This window comes from Chelonoidis abingdonii, chromosome 10, assembly GCF_003597395.2.
Source record: "Chelonoidis abingdonii isolate Lonesome George chromosome 10, CheloAbing_2.0, whole genome shotgun sequence".
Lineage (NCBI taxonomy): Eukaryota > Metazoa > Chordata > Testudines > Testudinidae > Chelonoidis > Chelonoidis abingdonii.
In genome coordinates, this window is record NC_133778.1 from 46,650,174 (window position 1) to 46,670,795 (window position 20,622).

The 20,622-nt window shown below is 42.6% G+C and overlaps 1 protein-coding gene across 1 annotated transcript in view; it reads left to right on the forward strand.

Annotated features, from left to right (window-relative positions):
- Positions 1-1,423: 1,423 nt before the first annotated feature.
- Positions 1,424-20,622, forward strand: part of DPP4 (dipeptidyl peptidase 4) — an 81,189-nt gene continuing 61,990 nt past the window's right edge. The window contains exons 1-5 of the mRNA XM_032803566.2: positions 1,424-1,578; positions 2,063-2,147; positions 13,383-13,475; positions 14,102-14,196; positions 14,296-14,370. Coding sequence (XP_032659457.1) covers positions 1,573-1,578; positions 2,063-2,147; positions 13,383-13,475; positions 14,102-14,196; positions 14,296-14,370 — 354 coding nt within the window. The 5' untranslated portion in view covers positions 1,424-1,572. The remainder of the gene's footprint in view (positions 1,579-2,062; positions 2,148-13,382; positions 13,476-14,101; positions 14,197-14,295; positions 14,371-20,622) is intronic.

Below are 20,622 nucleotides of genomic sequence, written 5' to 3' on the forward strand. Positions count from 1 at the left end.
AAAGAAAACTAAGCAGAGATGTGCCTAAATAGAAACAGAAATTCACACCCTCTAATTTGGTGGAGATTTGGATCAAACTTTGTGGCTAGAATCTACCTCTAATATAAAGTACTGTTATGAAAAACCCTAGACTTCTAACAAGTTGCTGATACTCATCTTTTAGACCACATGATACTATACTTAATTTTGATTTACAGGTTATTCATTTTATATTTCATTAATCCTTGGTATATTAATTTTGTCAATCACTGGTAGCAAGGAATGTTTTTCTTCATGTTTGTCTACATGAGAAATTGAACCAAATTTTAAATAAAGGTGTGAATTTAAAGTGTTTTAATTAAAGTGCATTGAAGCCTTATATAAATGCTGTTTGAGAAGCAGAGTGCAGTCGAAAGTAGTTCAATTTAGCTTAATGGCACTTTTGCCAAAAACTTTAATGAGAACAGCAAGTCACCCCTGTTTGGGTATAACATGCAGTCTATAGCATCTGGAAAAATAACATATTATTTAAATATATATGTCTCACTATTCTACATTTTGGACTTGACTCAGACAAAATCTGATTTGTTCTCCCTGGAAATCCAGTTACCTGATGAGGACTAAAGCAGCAGTTCTCAAACTGTGGGTTGGGAGCCTGAAGTGGGTTGCAACACTGTTTTAATGGGGTTGCCAGGGTTGGCACTAGATTTGCTCGGGATGAAGCTGAAGCTTTAGCCCCACCACCCAGGGCCAAAGCTTGAGCCTGAGGGTTTCTGCCCTGGGTGATGGGTCTCAGGTTACAGGTCCCACACCTGGGGCTGAAGCCCTTGGGTTTTGGTTCCCCTCCCTGGGGCCATGTATTATTTTTTCACGTCAGAAGGGGATGGTGATGAAATGAAGTTTGAGAACCCCTATACTAAAGAAAACCCTTAATCCTGCTGAAAGGACTTCCGCGCAGAGTTTGTCTGGCCAGCAGCAGCACCTGCCGGTCCCCCGTGCAGATGGTTACAGGGGCTAGACTCCAAGTTGCTGCAATTCCGTCTCTTCCCCAGTGCCTGGTTAGTGACGGTTCGGCACAAGTGAAATAAACTTTAGCAGCCTACGTACCATCCCCGCCCCCTTTGATCCTCACGGGAGAAATCGCAACCCCGCCTCTTCCAGCACACTGCCAGCCACCCAGCCCGCCCCACTGAGCACTAACCTCCCGCGTCTCCAGCCCTCCAGCTCCGCTGGGAACCTCCCCGGGTTGTCCCTACGCTCCAGTGCCCCCCACCACTTCACGCCGCTGGAACCCGCGCCCCAGCCCGGGGCAGCTCCTCGGCTTCTCCTCACCACACCCAGCCCTGCCCGCCAGGCCACGCCCACCTCGCGGTGCCCCTTTCGCTGCCCAAGCAGCTAGCTAGAGGTCCGGTCCCGTGCCGTCCCCCGCGGGGCGGCCCCGGGACTGAGCCGCCGCCGCCCTTGCGCCGCTCTAATGTTTAACTAGGCGCTGGGGAGCCGGGAGTTCGCCGCCTGTGCCAGAGAGGAAGACGCTTCGCTTCTTCTGTCGCTCGCAGGCGCACAGGGAGGATCCGCTTCCCGCAGCTCCCAGTTATGAAGGTCAGTAAGTAACTGTGTCGCTGCCCGCGGGCGGCTGCTTCACCCCCAGCTGGAGCCAGAGGCAACTGAAAAGGCCCTTGCCTGAGGCCCGGGGCAGGAGGGTAGTTCCAGCCTGGACTATGCTGCGCTTAATGGGAGTGCAGCATTCTTTGCACGTGAGCAAATTCTCCCGGGGCTTGGGCTGTGCGTTTCTGTTCCAGACACGGAAGATGCGAAGGCGTATTTGCTATGCTAGGAACAGCTTGTGGCGCTCAACCTCAAAGATAGGGCGGTACTCTCCCCCCACACAGCCACACCGGCAAGGGAACACACGCCCAAATTCTCACTGTGCAATAAACTGCCCTGGAACCAGTCTAAGTGCACAACCATACACGCTGGTGTGCACACCGCCCCAGCCCTGGAACAGTCACTTGGCTTTTACACGCTGGCACATTAACACACATCGTGCACGTCTAACTTTGTATTTTCTTTTCGTGTTTTCCAGACAGTAGTGAAGTATCTGTTGGGATTGCTTGCAATTGCAGTGATTGTTATTGCCATAGCTGTTCCTGTAGCTTTACTGACAAAAAGTAAGTTTAAAATAGTCATCTTTGAAGAGACCCTATGATAATGTGAGTGAGAAAACTAGGCTGATCTCCGAAGAAAACTCAAGGATTCCAATGAGTTATTTGTCCAGAGCTGCTAGACTTTATTTTCTGCAGGGTGTCATGAATCCACAGCTAGAAAGTAGACTGTAATATTACCTACTGAGTTCTGGAAAGTGTTCCCAGCAAAGGTCTTGCTGACTTGTTAAGCTGGAGACAGTGAAACTAATGTGCATTCAGGCAGGAACTGGAGGTTAACTCATTTTTGAAGTTGTCTCTGGATTCCAGGGGTGAGAAGCCCCTCTGAAAATTAAAATAATCAACCATCTCAGTTCCCAAGTAAACACCAAAAAGCATAATCAAAATGTGCCACTTTGCAACATCTTGTTTTCCTGTCACTAGAGAGTGAAAATTGTAGCCCTAACAGTAAAATTCAAGTCTGTTGATCTTGTGTGGCAGGTTGACGGAGATAAAAGAGCGTTACTGAAACCAAACCACCTTTACATAAATGTGTGATATATATAGCACTGTCACAGAGATCAAGGAACAGAGAGGCATATCAAAGACAGACTTTTGGACTCTGGTCAATTTGTGTTGTCTAGTGTGACGCTAGTCCTGGGTGTTAATCTAAAACAGGGGTTGGCAACCTCTGGCACGTGGCCCGGCAGGGTAAGCACCCTAGCAGGCCAGGCCAATTTGCTTACCTGCTGTGTCCGCAGGTTCAGCCGATCGTGGCTCCCACTGCCTGTGATTCACCGTTCCAGGCCAATGGGGGCTGCAGGAAGTGATGTGCTGGCCACAGCTTCCCACAGCGCCCATTGGCCTGGAGTGGCGAACCGCAGCCAGTGGGAGCCACGATCGGCTGAACCTGTGGATGCTGCAGGTAAACAAACTGGCCCGGCCCACCAGGGTACTTTCCCTGGCGCACTGTGTGCCAGAGGTTGCCGACCCCTGATCTAAAACAATATTAAATCAATGTTTACTCAGTGAAGACCTGCCAGTTGATAGGATGCAATTATACATCAACTTTTTTCGTTTTAAATTTCTCAAGACTACTAGTTATAACAGTATAGAATTCAACATTACAGACTTGTAACAAACCAGAGAGAAACAGAATGTTCCCACTTTAAAGCAGACATTGTGCAAATCTCTTTTGTAATGTAAATATCAAGAAAGGGTTACAGATATACTGGCTTGACAGAAAATAGCTGCAGTGTATTCTTAAAGTAACTAGCCTGTCCAGTACTTAGATATACTAAGAAGGTTTGGGTTTTGTACAGTTTAAACTAAAGATACAGCAGTGAATTGGAGCAAAAATTGAGATTAACATAGTGTAATTTATATATAGTGTTACAATATATATCAATCATTTTTAAAGTAATACTAGATATTAATAGAAATCGGGGTGTTGTTGTACAACTCTTGAAGGTATTCTGTTGCTAGGATTTTCTCCAATAGGAGGCTTGTGTTTTATTGGTGGTTGGTTATCTGTTTTTTTCCTGCCTGATTGTCTATCCAAAATAAGCAGATTTTCAAAGTGAAAATTGGGACAACTCTATCAGGCAGTTATAGGGGGAGGGGAAAGCAGCACAGGAAATGATTTTGTGGGTTGGCAGGAAAGTGTGCATGGGAAGATTTTGGTAGATGAGTGGATGTGGTACTTATGTTTAGGTAAGCAGTCAGAAGCATTGTGGGGAGCTGGAAAGGAAGATGACAATATGTGACAAACCTGGTTTGGGATTGTCCTTGAGGTGCACGTGCATTTTGCCAGCATGTTGTCAGAGTACCTGGGACAGCTTGCCAGCAGTTCCTTAAGGGGTCTAATATTTGCAGAGGCTTATAAAAAAGTGGGATAAAGTATTTTCTTTTTCAGACTGACAGGGATGCTGGAATGTTGTCAATGAAAACTGGGAATTAATCAATAATAACAACTTTCTATCACAGCCAGTTCTTTTCATCGGTTCAAAAATGATAGCAAGAATGTACATTAAAATAAGGCAGTAAAATAAAATATTTAGTCTTCACTTATTTAAATTGTAATCAGATGTGTACAAATGTTTATATGCACTCAAATCCAATTTTTAATTGAAAACACCGTTGACTTCAGTAAATGTCTGTAAAATAGCTTGTGTGTGTAATCCTTCCTATTTAGACAGTGTAGATTTTTTTCCATTTTAGGTAAGGAGTGAAATCTATTGTCCTGGCCACATACCAATTGTCTAATTCAATTTTATGTACCTAAAATTTCCCTGTAAATTCAACAAGATACAGTATTCTCCTATTTCTAATCTAAATTGTTGTGTAGAGTTGCTATGCGGTGTTAAACTGCTGCCGCTTTTTAACTGAGAAGTGGCTATGATTTAGTAGTCTGTGAAATAATCCTTATATGCAGAACTTAATTTGTGCCAGGGCTTGCCAGGCCTGAGCCCTGACACGTCTAAGCTTGGCAGTTCAAAATAAGTAAGCAAGTTCAAAGCTCCAGCTCCTCTGGGCTTGCCACGTCAGTTATGAAAGTAAAAAATTGCTTGAGCTCTGGCACCTCTTTCATTACAAATTAAGCACTGCCTATTTGCAATAATAATATGGCTGTATCATGACTTCTGAAGGCCAGAACCATGTTACAGTAGATGCAGAGAGTACCATCAGCTTTGGCTGGAGCCATTTTACCTATGGAGGAAAAATAGGGGAGTGTAGCGTTCCCTTCACCACTGACTCAAAATCAGTGTCTGGTATGGAAGAGGACAATGCCTCAGCCAATTTGGGGGCCTCAGGAGTGCCAGAACCTGTGTAGAAGGGGGGTGGCCACCAGTGCTGAACTCTGCTGACACAAGGAGCATAGTGTGTACATGCAATGGCGGTTTAATTAAAGCAGTTGCTCTATGTTGGCACAATTTTTGTTGATAAAACTGTAGTGTAGACAAGGCCTTAGTCCATGTGTAACTAGCACTTATGTCAGCAAAACTGTTGTCATTCAGGGGTGTAAAAAAATAGCCCCCTGAGCAACATATGTTTTGCCTGCCTAAGCGCTCATGTGCACAGTGCTATGTTGGGAAGAGATGCTCTCCCACCAACATAGCTACTGCCGCTCATTGAGCTGTTTTTATTATGTCGATGGGAGAGATCTCTCCTATCAGCATAACATGGCTACATGCGATACAGCTGTATCGGTACAGCTGTGCCACTGTAAGTTTGTAAGTGTAGACGTAGCCTTAGACAAGCTGGATGACTTGAATCGGCAGGACCTGATAAAATGACATCCTAGAATACTTAAGGAACTGGCTGAAGAGATCTCTGAGCCATTAGTGAATATCTGTGAGGCCTTGTAGAGAACAGGAGAGAGCACAGAAGACTGGAAAAGGGGACTATATTTGCCCATCTATGAAAGGGGGAATAAGGACAACCCAGGGAATTGTAGACCAGTCAGCTTAACTTTAGTACTTGGAAAGACAACAGAGCAAATAATCAATATGTAAGTAACAGTCAGTGTGGATTTGTAAAGAACAAATCATGTCAAACCAAGCTAATACCCTTCTTTGATAGGGCAACAAGTCTTGGGGATGGGGGAAGCAGTAGCTGTGATATAACTCAACTTTAATAAGACTTTTGATACTATCTCATATGACCTTCTCATAAGCAAACCAGGGAAATATAGCCTAGATCAGGGGATCTCATAACAAATTTTTTTGGTGGCCGCTCTGACAGTTTTTCCTAAAATACTTAATTAACTTTAGGAAAAACAAATAAATATGCGCATATACATGCCCACATCATCGTAATTTATTTATTTAGAGGGTTTTTTGCAGACTCAATAATAATGTACAGTTGGGTTTGTTTAGTATGGAGGAGAAAAGACTGAGGACATAAGTCTTCAAGTAAGTAAAGAGGTTGTTATAAAGAAGAGTGATAATTTGTTCTCCTTATCCACTGAAAACAGGCCAAGAAATAACTAGATAATACTTAGTTCAGGGGAGTGGACTAGATGACCTATCGCCATCCATTCCATCCTACATTGGTATGATTCTGTGCCTGTAGTTTGAATTGTAAGTAAGTTTTCAACATCTGTACAGTGCTTTGGGATCTTTGAAAGTGAAGGATCATGTCACAGTTGTCAATATTTAATTGAGAACATACAAGTGGTATGGATGTCACCGAGCAACTGTTAGGATGAGAACACTTAATTACTGAGGGTTTGATTTTGCCACATTTGCTCAAGCGTGGTGTCATAAACAGATGGTTAAGGGTTAATGTCTCTTTTACCTGTAAAGGGTGAAGAAGCTCAGTAAACCTGGCTGACACCTGACCAGAGGACCAATTGGGGGACAAGATACTTTCAAATCTTGGTGAAGGGAAGTCTTTGTTTGTGCTTTTTGTGTTGTTCATTGTTCACTGTTGGGGCTAAGAGGGACCAGATGTACACCCAGGTTTTCCCAATCTATCTGAAACAGTCTTTCAGGTTTCAAAATTGTAAGTAATAGCCAGGCAAGGCGGATTAGTCTTATGTTTGTTTTCTTAACTTGTAAATATGTCTTTTTTCTGGAAGGATTTTTACCTCTGTTTGCTGTAACTTTGAATCTGAGGCTGGGGGGGAGTCCCTCTAGTCTATATGAATTGAGTACCCGTAAAGCCATTTCCATCGAATTTTACAGAGATAACTTTTACTTTTTTTTTCTTTCTTAATTAAAGCCTTTTTTTTTAAGAACACTGATTGATTTTTCCTTGTTTTAAATCCAAGGGATTGAGTCTGACTCACCAGGGATTGGTGGGGGGAAAGGAGGGGGGATGGTTAATTCCTCCTTGTTTTAAGATCCAAGGAGTTTGGACAATGTGAAGCCCTCCCAAGGCACCCAGGGAGGGACAGTCTAGGGGAAAAGGAGAGGGATGGTTATTCTCCTGTTTAAGATCCAAGGGTTTGGATCTGTGGTTCCCAGCGGAAGGTTTTGGGGGAACAGAAAGTGTGCCAGACACTAAATTCTGGCTGGTGGCAGTGTACCAGATTTAAGCTAGTAATTAAGCTTAGAAGTGTTCATGCAGGTCCCCACTTTTTGTACCCTAAAGTTCAAAGTGGGGGAAAAACCTTGACATGTGGTATGACTGACTTCAGGGGGCATACTACAGAATTGAATAAGGGTGGCAGAATTGGGCCCTGAGAAAAAACTGGAAAAAAAATACTGTTCTCATGACGATGACCTAAGTGAACTAAAGTCCATTCTGATAAACACTTTTTTGAAGATACAGTTATCTTAACCTTTAGTCAAAATGGTTAGATCAGTGTTCAAGGGCTGAAAAGGCAAACAAGAAAAGGTTGAGAATTATTTCAGAATTACATGTGGGACATCAGAAATGTGAACCTAGACACTAGAGGTTAATGGATAAATTTGTCAATATAATATGTGGAATATTTTAGTTTGTGGTATGCTTTACCCTTGTTTGTGAGAGAACTCATACAAGCTTCCTCTTTTCTTCACTTTTCACCCCTCCACAGACTCTCTCAGTTTTCTGCTGGGAGAAGGTGACATGTATTGAAAAAAATAAACTAGTTATCAGCATCATGTGAAGACTGTTTACACAAAGCTTTAAGAACATTCACTCCCAGAAGAGTTGTCTGAATTAAGGATTGGTGTCATAAAAGAGACTGGTTTTATGATACTGTAAATATTTCTGGAATGAGGATGACAAAGGGAAGAAAATATATGAGCTGTATTTAGGGAGGGATGGGGTGGAAGTGAACAAGCATTCATCTAGAATTTAGTGGAAGACAATTGCCCATTTCTGGATTAATCTAGGGAGAAAAGGAGACCAAAAATCTGAGTTTCTGTATTTTTTAAATTTAAAGATGAATTGACTGTGGCCATATTTGCTCCATTTTTGCATTCACTTACCAGAAGCATTTTAGTGAAATAGACATTTGTGAAAGGAGGCTTTTAAGTGTGCTCGCTTGACTATTCATATATGGAAAATATGCTAGGTTTTGAAGGTAGAGTTGTAATGGTATTAATGTTAAGATTTCCCTCTTATGACCGTCTAGCACCTAAATTTATTTGACACAGATTATTCCATTTTTTGCTGGTATGTGAACTAAAGATCAGTAAAGACAGTTAGTATGTTTTTCATGGGACACTGTTAGACAGAGAAGGGAGACAGTTTTCTAAAACCACTTGCCTGAGGCTTAGAAGAGAAGCAGTCAAATGAGCTAGAAAAAGAGCTCACACTTTACAGCTTGGAGTGCACTTGCAGTTACTATGTTAAATGGGTAGAGGGAAAACTTAAATATAAATTCTCTGTCTAACCAACAAATCTTAAAGTAAGCCTGTCATAACTAGATAGGTAAGGTAAGGGTTAAGTTTCTTTTACCTGGAAAGGGTAACCAAACACCTGACCAGAGGACCAATCAGAGAACTGGATTGTTTAAAGTCAGGGGCGGGAATTTGTATACCAGGGGTCTTTGTTGTTTGCTCAGCTGTGAGTAAACAAGGTTTCCTCCTAACTCCATCTTATCTTAAAGTTTCTTCTAAACATCTGTAAGTACCCAGGGAACGCAAAGTAATTCGGCTATGATGATCTTTGTGGTGTATTTACCTGTATGTTGATTTGTTGGACTGGTTTAATTGGGCTATCTTTAAATCAGACTGTTTTTTCATATCTTCTTATAAGCAAGAGCCTGTATTGAGTTTCTTAATGCAAGATTATTGTTTTATATTTTCTTTCTATTTTTATATAAACTTTTTCTTTTAAAACGTGTGGAAGTTTCTTTTCCTAGGGAGGCAAAGGGAAGGGAAAAGCCAGGCTGTGAGCTATTTTCCTATTGCTTTCAGGGAAGGAGCAGGCTACGGGGCAAGAGACAAAGAATCATCTCTGTTCTCTTGTGGTTGAAGTTTTTTTCCTGTTACTGCTACGAGAGCAGACACGGGGGAAGGCAAAGCCAAGCTGGTGGCATTTTGCATCTCAATTGTCCTGAGGGTAGAGAACGCTTATCGCTTGGGAAGTAGAGAAACCGGTTTCTGTGCAAGGCGGGGAAGGAGGGGAGAAGGGATTTTTTCCCCTGCTTTTAGCATCCAAGGGATTTGGAATCTGGAGGTCCCACCCAGGGAGGGTTGGGGACACCAGAGAGAGGAAAGGGGGAGGTCAGGCCCCCTAAAGTAAATTACCTACCTGACCTGGTGGCAGCCCAAATACCCAAGCTGGTAGTGAGCTTGGGGGAGTTTCAGGTAAGCCCCCAGACTTTTGGACGCAAAAGTCCAGGTTTGGGACAGGACCAGGCTGTGGACGCTAAAGTTCAGGTCTGGGACTGGGAGGCTAGATTACCACAAAGCCATTGTTGTTTTTATTGTTTTTAGCAATAATGCCTCAGCCAAGACGTGTGTTATAGAAAGGAAAATGTAACATTTTTGAAAAATCTTTCAACCTGATTATCTGTCCTTAAATTGCTTCCCCTTTCCAAGAGAATTTAAACTAGTTGCTACGTAAAGCCTCACTGCTTTTAAGAAATATGCTTCTGAAGTCAGGGGAGGAAAAGAATAACGTGACCATTTACAAGTAACCAATAGCGCTTGACTATCACATCCAGATAGCTGTTCATAACCAATCTGTAAAGTAAAATATTTTTCAAAGATTTTATTCTGTTAATTAGGAATCATTTAATGTGCGGAAATCATGATCTGCTTACAGACTGTCCATAAGCAGAGGGAGACTAGGACTGGGATTTTTCCAAAGAACTGAACTTCAGTGGGTGTTCAACATTTAACTCATAAATTCTAAGGGCAAAGGGACTGTTGTGATCATCTAGTCTGCCCTCGGTTCTCTTTGGTGCATTGAAAATCCCAGTCTAAGTTCATTGAGTAAATTATTTGTTGCAATCTATTCATTTGGCTTTGCTTATAATAATGCATATGCTTATTGTTTGAAGTACACCTCCCCCAATATAACGCTGTCCTCAGGGGCCAAAAAAATCTTACCATGTTATAGGTGAATCTGCGTTATATTGAACTTGCTTTGATCTGCCGGAGTGCACAGCCCCCCCCTCCCCCCCCCAGAGCACTGAATTACCACATTATATCTGAATTTGTGTTATATCAGGTTGCGTTATATTGGGGTAGAGATGTAAATTAAACTTGAAATGATTACAGAATCATTAAATCCCTTACACTCATCTTCCATATTCCACCTTCACGCATGTATTAAACATGACCTACATAGTTTTTTTTATTAAAAGGGCTTGTGCTCTTTTTTTGCTGCCTTATTTTGTACAAAAAAGGGCCAAAGAGGTTCTTGTTCCCTGAAAAATAATCTGAAATGGCAAATCTAGCCTTCTCTGCCTTTGCTGGAGGAGGAGGAGGTCTCAGAGTTAATGTTGGAGGTATTTTTAGCGCTTAGTTAAAAGGGTTTTGACTCTTTTTTCAAAGACTTTCTCCCATGTGTTTTCAGGTTTTTGATTTAAACCGATATTGACAGTAAGTTTTAAACAATTAGAATGAAAAATTCATTTCTCTTTCTCAGTTATGAGGTTTTAACCCTTCTAGGTCTCCAGTCATCCATTGAGGCTTTCAGGAAAAACAGGAGAGAGAGACCTGCCTTCCAAAGTTTTAGCCCTCCTTTATCAAGCACGAAGAAGCAAGAAAAGGCATAAACCCATTACTGTTTTGAGGGATAGCTCAGCAATTTGAGCATTGGCCTGCTTAAACCCAGGGTTCTGAGTTCAATCCTTGAAGGGACCACTTAGGGATCTGGGGCAAAAATCAGTACTTGGACCTGCTAGTGAAGGCAGGGGGCTGGACTCAATGACCTTTCAGTGTCCCTTCCAGTTCTATGAGATAGGTATATTTCCTTTGTAAGTCCCCTTTAAGAGTTAGCAAAAACTAGTTAATAGTTGGTGATGTGAAACCTACAGAAGATACTGGTTTTGAAAGAAAGGTACTTTACACAGAGGGTGAAATCCTTGCGCAACTGAAGTCGATGACAAACTTGCTGTTTTCTAAGAATTTACTTTGCTGTTCGGTTTTAATATTGCAACCTATTTCTGCAATGATTGCAACTCGTAGGGCACTTGGATTCTGTGGGGTGAGCAGTGAATAAGCTATGTAAATGTAGCCTTTATTGCAGAGGGTAAATATTAATCAGATTTTCCATTATATTTAAATATTATATAGTTATATTATATTTCTATTATAATTATATATTATAATCAGTAAGAGTTTTATGACTTAATTACTATTTTCAAAAGTAGAAATTCTGCACTGGATGTTTTATTGCTCCTATGTGTTTCATTTGAGCCATTTATGAGAGTTGGGTTTGTTAACCGTTTAACAGAAAGTAAATGATACACTCTACAAGGATTTGTGAACTTTAATAACATTTGCTATTATAATGTGTGGTTTCATATTGAATGCAGAAACAACTTTACATTACAGTGATTTTCCAGGTCGGACAACTCTGCATCCAGTCATGAAGGCTAAGTGGTGAGGTGGTTGTCTAGATCCCATGATCCTAGTCCCTCTAGGGGCTAGTAATGGAAAAACTCCCATTTACTTCATTGGTGATTGATTAGCCGCTAGAGGGAGACCAGAACAGAGTGGTTGGGTCTTAAATCATTAACTTTATCTGTTGTGGTATATACTGTATTTCAAATGCTAAGCTATACAGGAGCTCAAGTACCTCTGGGATCAGCTCAGTGACTCTGAGCCAGAGTTGTTCACTACTAAGCAAAGGGACTGGGTTTGAATTCCAAACTCAGGGCTTGTCTACACAGCCCCCCCGCCTTTGAACTATGGGGGCGTGAATGCAGTGTGCACTAGCGTGCTGCTCTGTAACTCTCCTGTGTGGACTCTGCAGGTGTGAATTAAAAGTTACGTTGTTCATGTTAATGTTTTAATTCATGCTTGCAGCATCCACGCAGGGAAGTTACAATGCAGTATGCTAGTGTGTGCTACAGTTCACACCTACATAGTCTGAACTGCATGGCCACGTAGACATAACCTCAGTTCTTCCTGAGACAGTGGGGACTGGAAGTGTTGTAAGCACTAGGGATGAATGAAAAGGTTGACATTCAGATTCAGTGTTTCTACTGTTCATATCATATTTGGGAATATTTTGACTTGGAAAAAATGCATAGGCTGGGAAATCCTTGCATGATGTGAAGTAGGAAACACAAGGTGAGTGGATGCTGCACAAAGATACAAATAAGGTTAAGCACTAGTTGTAGTCCTTTGCACTGAGAGTCTGTCTACACTGATGCTGGAGGTATAATTTCATCCAGCTAGCGTGCTAAAAATAATGGTGTGAGAAGTGGGAGGGTCTAACATCTCCAAACATATCTCGTCTGAAATCCTAGGTATGTACTTGGTATGTATATCCTATCACTTGCACCTCTATGGCTACACTTCTATTTTTCGTGTGTTAGCTCTGTCAGAGCTACCGTGGGTATGTCTGTCTGAGCCAGAAATTATACCCCTAGCTCCAATGTAGACATACCCTAAATGGTAACAGGCCTCAAGCCTTGTATGTCTGCTCCCTTACCCTCAAGGATATAGGGAATAAAAATAGAGGGCTGAGTGTGGGTGTGTCTCAAGAGACATGGGTTTAAGTGTGATCCTCAGCATACAAATGGAGTGCTGAGTTATGTGCTACTGTTTTGGTCCTTACTCTTTCTACTCAGCAGGAATACAAACCACACTCATATTGATGCAGAATCCCATTAATCTTGCTTCCTGATCAGCCCATCAGTTTTTGCCTTGTGCTTGTGCATCTGCGCTGTGCAGGATCAAGCCCATAATAGGTGTCTAAAGCAAACAGGTAATAGTCAAGGTAAAGAATACAGCAATGAATCCCAGGAGTACTCACAGAGGGGAGGAAGACTAAGGTTGGGTCTTTCTCTTTTTAGTATCTTCACCTTTTATAATATAGCCTTAATTTCTCTGGGCTTCTCTGCTGCAGAGGTGAGTGCTTTTACAGGGAGACAACTATTGCACATTGTTATCTCACTGTATAATCCTTGTGGAGACAAGGCACCTGGGGCTTTTACCTCAAGGTGGCTTGGCAAGGGCAGTACTATAGCCCCTGTTGTTTTACTATGAAGTAAACCAACTACAGTGCCTGGTCTCCACTAGGATTTTACACGAGGATAGTTAATGTGCTAGTAAACTTGTAGCAGAGACACATCTATTTTTAGCTTTGGCTGGGTAGATCACAGCAATATCCACATCTTCCTTTTCTTTCTTCCTGCTGCAGGTACCACGTCTGACCCGCATAGAACATTTACCTTACAGGATTATTTAGATGGTGACATTAGATACAAAACATATAATTTACAATGGATTTCAGGTAACCAGTCTGTGTTGATTGAATGTTCTCTCTGCCTACCTCTGATATTTGATGTTCACGTTAATGGCAGGCTGTACTTACCTAACTGCTCAGAGGTAGCTGCTATGTAGAGGAAAAGTCTGAACGTTTTTAGGTTGCTGTTGTGGAATGATGCCACTAATACTAAAAGCAGAATGAAAATAATTGGAAACATAGGGCTTGATTGCACCCTTCAGGCATGTCTTTGTGTTGCTGATGATGTGGAGGCACATCTCCCCCTGGATTCCAGAAGAGCACATCTGCTGCTTCACCCTTCTATAGGGGATAACGCACTCCTCCCTGTGCATCCACCCTACTCCTTCAGTCAGTGTGGGAAACCGGAGGAGACAGAGCAAGGCTCCTTTCCCTTTTGGTGTGCTGAGTTCCCCAGGGGAGTAAGGTGGGAGCAGACCCTGTGCTCCTCAGAACATAGGGACTGCACTTCTTACTGGCTTCTGTGACTTGTGCCCCTTCCCACTGTATAAAGACCCAGAGTTTTGAATTGTTCTGTTTTAGATAGTCAGCTTTATAATATAAATGGAAAATAATAAATGTTAAGAAACATTTTCATTTATTGTTGCCCAGTGACATTTCTCTTGTTCTTTTAGGAAATCAATACCTGCACAAAACCGCTGACAACGACATTGTGCGTGTAAATGCTGAGGATCAAGCAATCTCAGAAGTTCTGAAAAATAGCACATTAGTATGTTTGCTCACATACTGTATATCTCAGGAAAGTACTGCTGCATGTTTCTCTATATAATCAATGTGTGAAGTTTTTTCTCTTCCTTTTTGTTGATAGGCCACATATGGAGCAACCACAGCTATATTATCTCCTGACCAAAAATTTGCTCTTCTTCAATACAACTATGTGAAGGTACTTGCATGCTTTTTCTTTTTTCATGCCTATTGTATTTTATGGAAGCACTAAGAGAAAAAGAGAGAAGGGAAAGGAAGAGAACGCTCACTTCCCAAAATTTGAATTCATTTTAAACTTTTGGTTGCTGCAGACAGATATAATAGGCAGGGCTGGTAGCACCACCTATTAAAGTTGTCTAACACTTCCCACTGTAAGACCCAGTTTTCAGTTGCTTATAACTTCGCCAAACTTTGCAGTTTTAGCTAAAGTTTTCCATGCCAAGCGTCTGCTTCAGGCTCAGTTCTGAAAAAATTCAGCCAAAATGGTCCACCCATTTCTGAGAATATGGTCAGGGAGAAGTATGTTGTTTTGCCGATGTTAAAAAAAAAAAAAAAAAAATTCTGGTGACCTTTTCTTTGAGAAATGCTAGCACCCCTGTGCTTTGGAGCAAGGATTTGAAATTTGGCGTGGGGGTGGCCTTTGTGTCAGGGATGTGCCTTTTTCTGTTGCTGTGAAGTTGCACCCAAATTTGGCCGAGTTATAAGCCTTTGAAAAATTGGAGGTTGCACATGCTTAAGAGACTCCTTAGGTTTTAGCAGCTAAAATCTCTGAAGATTCCATTCTTTCACTGAGAATGCTCAAGCCTCTCAGAGCTCTTCATGCTGATTAGACTGCACATGTGCCATCCCCACAAAGTGACCGAAGATGCCACCTTCAGCCCAAGACAGCAGGGATGAAGCTGGACTTTTCCTGTAATGGCTGCTCTAGGTTGGGCTGGGGCCAGGCAGTAGAAATCCGATCAAGGAGCCTGTCTCACCATGCTTTCAGTGAACCCCCCTTGCTGATATGTCCCTTCATGCTTCAACCAACATTCCAGGGGACATGTGTCCATGCTGATGACAATCCAAAACTGATAACAATCCAAAGCAATACTGACCGATGCATGTTCATTTTCATTATCTGAGTCAGATGCCACCAGCAGAAGGTTGATTTTTCTTTTTTGGTGGTTCAGATTCTGTAGTTTCCGCATCAGAAGACTTCTGAAAACATGCTCCACACGTTATCCCTCTCAGATTTTGGAAGGCACTTCAGATTCTTAAATCTTGGGTCGAGTGCTGTAGCTATCTGTAGAAATCTCACATTGGTATCTTCTTTGTGTTTTGTCAAATCTGCAGTGAGTGTTCTTAAAATGAACAACATGTGCTGGGTCATCATCTGAGACTGCTATAACCATAAATTTTATGGCAGTGTGCGGGTAAAACAGCAGGGGACATGCAATTCTCCTGCAAGAAGTTCAGTCACATTTTTAATTAACGCATTATTTTTTTAATGAGTATCATCAGCATGGAAGCATGTCCTCTGGAATGGTGGCTGAGGCGTGAAGGACCCAACGAATGTTTAGCATATTTGGCATGTAAATACCTTGCAGTGCTGGCTACAAAAGTGCCATGCAAATCCCTGTTCTTGCTTTCTGGTGACACTGTAAATAAGAAGCGGGCAGCATTATCTCCTATAAATGTAAACAAACTTCTTTGTCTTAGCATTTTCCTGAACAAGAAATAGGACTGAGTGGACATGTAGGCTCTGAAGTTTTACATTGTTTTGTTTTTGAGGGCAGTTATGCAACAAAAAATATCTACATTTGTAAGTTGCATTTTGATGATAAAGAGATTGCACTACAGTACTTGTCTGAGGTCAGTTGAAAAATACTATTTCTTTTACCATTTTTACAGTGCAAATATTTGTATTAAAAATAATATACACTTTGATTTCAGTGACAACACAGACTACAATATATTTGAAAATGTGGAAAAACATCCAAAATATTTAATGCATTTCAATTGGCATTCTGTTGTTTAACAGTGTGATTAATTTTTTTGAGTTAATCATGTGAGCTAACTGCGGTTAATCCAGAACCCTATTGTGAAGCACTCAGATATTATAATGATGAGCACCATAGAAAATAACATGAATAAATTAATACTTCTGTCTTCAGAACAGGGTTTGAAGACAGTGCCATAAATAAGGCATGTAGTCACACATTGAACAATGAAGAGAAAACAAAATATTGAATAGCTGCTCATTAAGTGAGCACTGTCCTTACTGTGCACAGAATGTGGAAAAAATAGTGTGTGGACATGCAATTAAAGACTGTATTGTAATGCACACACAAGGGGGCTAAATTAAAGTTCTTTCTTCGAGAGAGGTCCATGTGGGTGCTCCGCTCCAGATTATGGTGCATCCCTGTGCCTGTGCTCAGAGAGTTTTCCAGCAGTGCCTATAGGGGTCATGCACATGCGGTACCTGCCTTGCGCGCCGTTGGCACTTCATTGAGTGCGTGTGCAACATGGACACTTCAGTTCTTTCTCAACCATCCCTGGCCTGAGATGGAGCTCAGCAGTCCTGTTGAAAACCTTTGTTTCTACTAGATAAGTTTAGATAAATTAGTGAGTTAGGATAGTTTAGATACGTTAAGTTTCAGTTACTAGAGTTACGTCCCCTCCTGGAAAAAATTATTTCCCCATCCCTTAGTATAGTTAGTATTAGGTTAGAAAAATGCCTGGTTCACCAGGATTTAAAAGATGCACAACGTGCAGAGAGGTGATGCCTGTGTCTGATGGACACATTGTAACAAATAGAAAGCCAGGGCATGCAGGGATAGAGATCTGAGACTGAAACTCATCTTGATGGAGAATTTAAGTCATTAAGACCAGCCTCCAACCCAAGAACGTATCTCTTCCTGGCATAGGTTACCAGTCTCTTCACTGCCAAGGTCCAGAAAGACCAAAAAATCCTCAGAGAGCAGACCAACACAAAATGGTCACCGACCAAATTGCTGTGATCGGTGCTGGCTGTACTATGGTTCACCACCTATCACACTCTAGGCACCTCCCGCACTGTCCACATGGCGACCGCTGCTAGAACCCAGTGCTCCAGTGCGGACCCTAAGGGCTGTAAGCTGCTCATCTTCACTACGACACTGTCAACAGCGCTAAAGGAGATGACACCAACAACCATTCCTATTTCCATGCCGCAGCCTAATGTTGCTAGCGCAATGGCACCAACACAAACTGCACTGGCTCTTGCTCAGCACACCACGCTTCTGACACAATTGGCACCTCTTTGGCTCTGATGCTCTTGGCACCATGCCACTTTCTTCCCCAGAAAGGTTTGTCTCCATGACCCTGGAGTCCCCTCTCTTAGGCACTGATGTCTCACAGGGGTCAGCGGTACCACTGCAACAGGTGTCTCTGATAGCATCACAGTTCTTGAGTGTTGACAATGGGGTGGTTGAAGGGATATTCTCCCCTCACCGTTCCTCCCCAGTCAGGACACCTATGGCTACTGGATCACTATGATCACAGTCCACATATGCGCACAACATGCCACCATGGTATGGTCACCCATGGATGGGACTACCCATGCCCTTCTCTGGTCACTGGCCATACTGGAATCATTGGGGTCTTACAGAGTGCACTAGAGCAGGCGCCTCAGCCCTCATAGGGAAGATACCAGATTCCCCACCTCTACCCTCAAAGACAAGAGATGAATCTGTGGCAGAGTAGGAAGAGGACACGGGTCCTGACATCTCTCCAACCAGCAACAATTCATCCTCCTCAACGGACAAGGCTATTATGCCTCCACCCCCTCAATCACCGCATATGACTTTATCCGCTTCCAAGATTTATTCAAAAGAGTGGCCAATGAGCTCAAAACTGCTCTGGAGGAAATGCCAGAAACTCAGCATGAGCTAACGGATATCTTGCAGACACCTTCCTTCTCAAAGATAGCATTGCCAATCAATGGGGCTATCATGGAGTCCGCCAAGATGGTATGACAAACTCCAGCCACCATATCTCCAACCTGCAAAAGCGCAGACAGAAAATATTATGTTCCTCTGAAGGGATTGGAATTTTTATTTACACACCCAGCACCCAACTTGCTGGTAGTGGAAGCAGCCAACTAGAGGGGCAAACAACAGCACTTTTGGTCCATGCCTTTTGATAAAGAAAGTAAGAGGTTGGACTTATTTGGCGGCAAAGTACATTCTTCCTCCATGCTTCAATTCAAAGTGGCAAATTACGTGGTACTACTTGCCAAATATGATCACAGAAACTATGGAAAGTTTATGAACTTTATTAATGCGGTTACGGAGGAAAAGAAACAACAATTTAAATTACTGGTCTCCAAAGGACAAATGATTGCGCACATGGCTCTACAGGCCTCACTGGATGTTGTTCCTGACATGGCTGCCAGGTCCACCACTGTAGCTGTGGTCATGTGATGAGCCTCGTGGTTTAACTCCTCAGCATTCCCACGGGAAATAGAGAATACAGTCAGAGATCTCCCCCTTGACGGAAAAAAATTGTTTGCAGCCAAGACCAGTGAGGTACTGCACACTATGAAGAACTCGCAGGCAACTCCCCAGTTCCTTGACATTCATACACCTGCCACAAAAAGGAGACAATATGGTATCAACCATATCCAAGGAATAGATACTCAACATACACACAGCAACACTGGAGGCTGTATGAACAACAACATCAACAATGACAAAGACAGAGACCACAATGACTCTTACCTCCGGAACCAATGGTGTCTCATCCTTCTTCCTCTAAGCAACACATTTGAAGGCTTGGTCGAGGCTCTTGAAAACCTCTCCCACTTTCCAGTGCTTACACCATCCATCCATCTATCTGAAGACTGTTTGCTCCCATTCCACCTGTAATGGGCTGCCATTACCACGGACAAATGGGCTCTGAAAGACATACGTATGGGCTACAAGATTCCTTTCCTGTCTTTACCCCCCAGCCACTGCCACTCTCTGTCCCTCATCAGGAACCACTCTCATGAACATTTGCTATGCCAAGAGTTAGATCATCTTCTCTAATTAGGGGCAGTGGAAACTGTTCCCCTGCAACATAGGGGATGGGGCTTTATTCCCACTACTTTTTAACACAAAAGAAAAATAGGGGATGGCGACCTATCCTCAACCTCAGGCGACTGAACAAGTTCATGAGAAAGCAACGGTTCATGATGGTCACCTTAACAACAATAATACCAGCGCTGGAGCAGGGGGACCGGTTTTCAGCCCTAGACCTGCAGAATGTTTTTTTTCATGTTATGATACACCCCACCCACAGGCTTTTTCTGAGATTTACTTTGGTCACAGACCACTATCAATACAAGGTTTTACCTTTCAGCCTCTCAACAGTGCCTCGTGTTTTCTCAAAGATCCTCTTGGTAGTAGCAGCGCACCTGAGAAAACAAGATATAATAATATTCACTTACCTGGACAACTCTTTCTTGAAGTCACATGGTCGATCAGACGCCATTCGCTCTACCCACACACCGATAGATTGTTTCCAGCGTTTCAGTTTACAAATAAACAAAAATAAACTGACAATAGAACCAGCTCAACAGTTAGAATTCATCGGTGCTTATCTCGACTTGGTGGCAGTGAAAGTGTCAATTCTACGAGACAGATTCAACACAATAAAGACACTCATATCCACAGTGCGGAACAGCCCACAGGTCACAGCCCACATATGCCTACAACTTTTTGATCAAATGGCAGCGTGCATGTTTGTGGTGAGACACACTCGCCTGCACATGTGTTGCCTGCAAGGGTGACTAGAACTGTCTACACACCAAACAAGCAAAGGTTAAACATACAATTAACAATGTCCCCCAAGGTCAAGGACTCACTGACCTGGTGGACTCAACCACACAACCTGTGCTTGAGGATCCCATTTACACAAGATTCTCCATCACAGATGATCACAGTGGATACCTCCCTCATAGGGTGGGGAGCACATAGGCAACATCGCACAATTCATGGATTATGGTCACAGCTGAGACAAGGCTACACATAAACCTGCTAGAACTTTGTGTTGTCTGCAATGCCTGCCTCCACTTCCTACCATTCATAAGGAACCAGAACATAAGAGTAATGATCAACAACATTACTTGCATGTTCTGTATAAACAAGCCAAGAGGGAGCCTGATCATACTCATTATGTACTGAGGCTATGAGACTCTGCAGTTTGTGAATCCAAAACAATATCCACATCTCAGCTTCCTACCTACCTGGATGTCAGAACACCACAGCAGATGAACTCAGCAGACATTTTCCCCACGACCACAAATGGGAATTAAACAATTGTGATACAGCATGGCCAGAGGGCAGCATAAGAGTGTTAGCAGGGGGCCTTATTCCCTGCCAAGGGAGGAAGGTTTGCTTTAGATTAACTAGAACAGCTGTGGCCA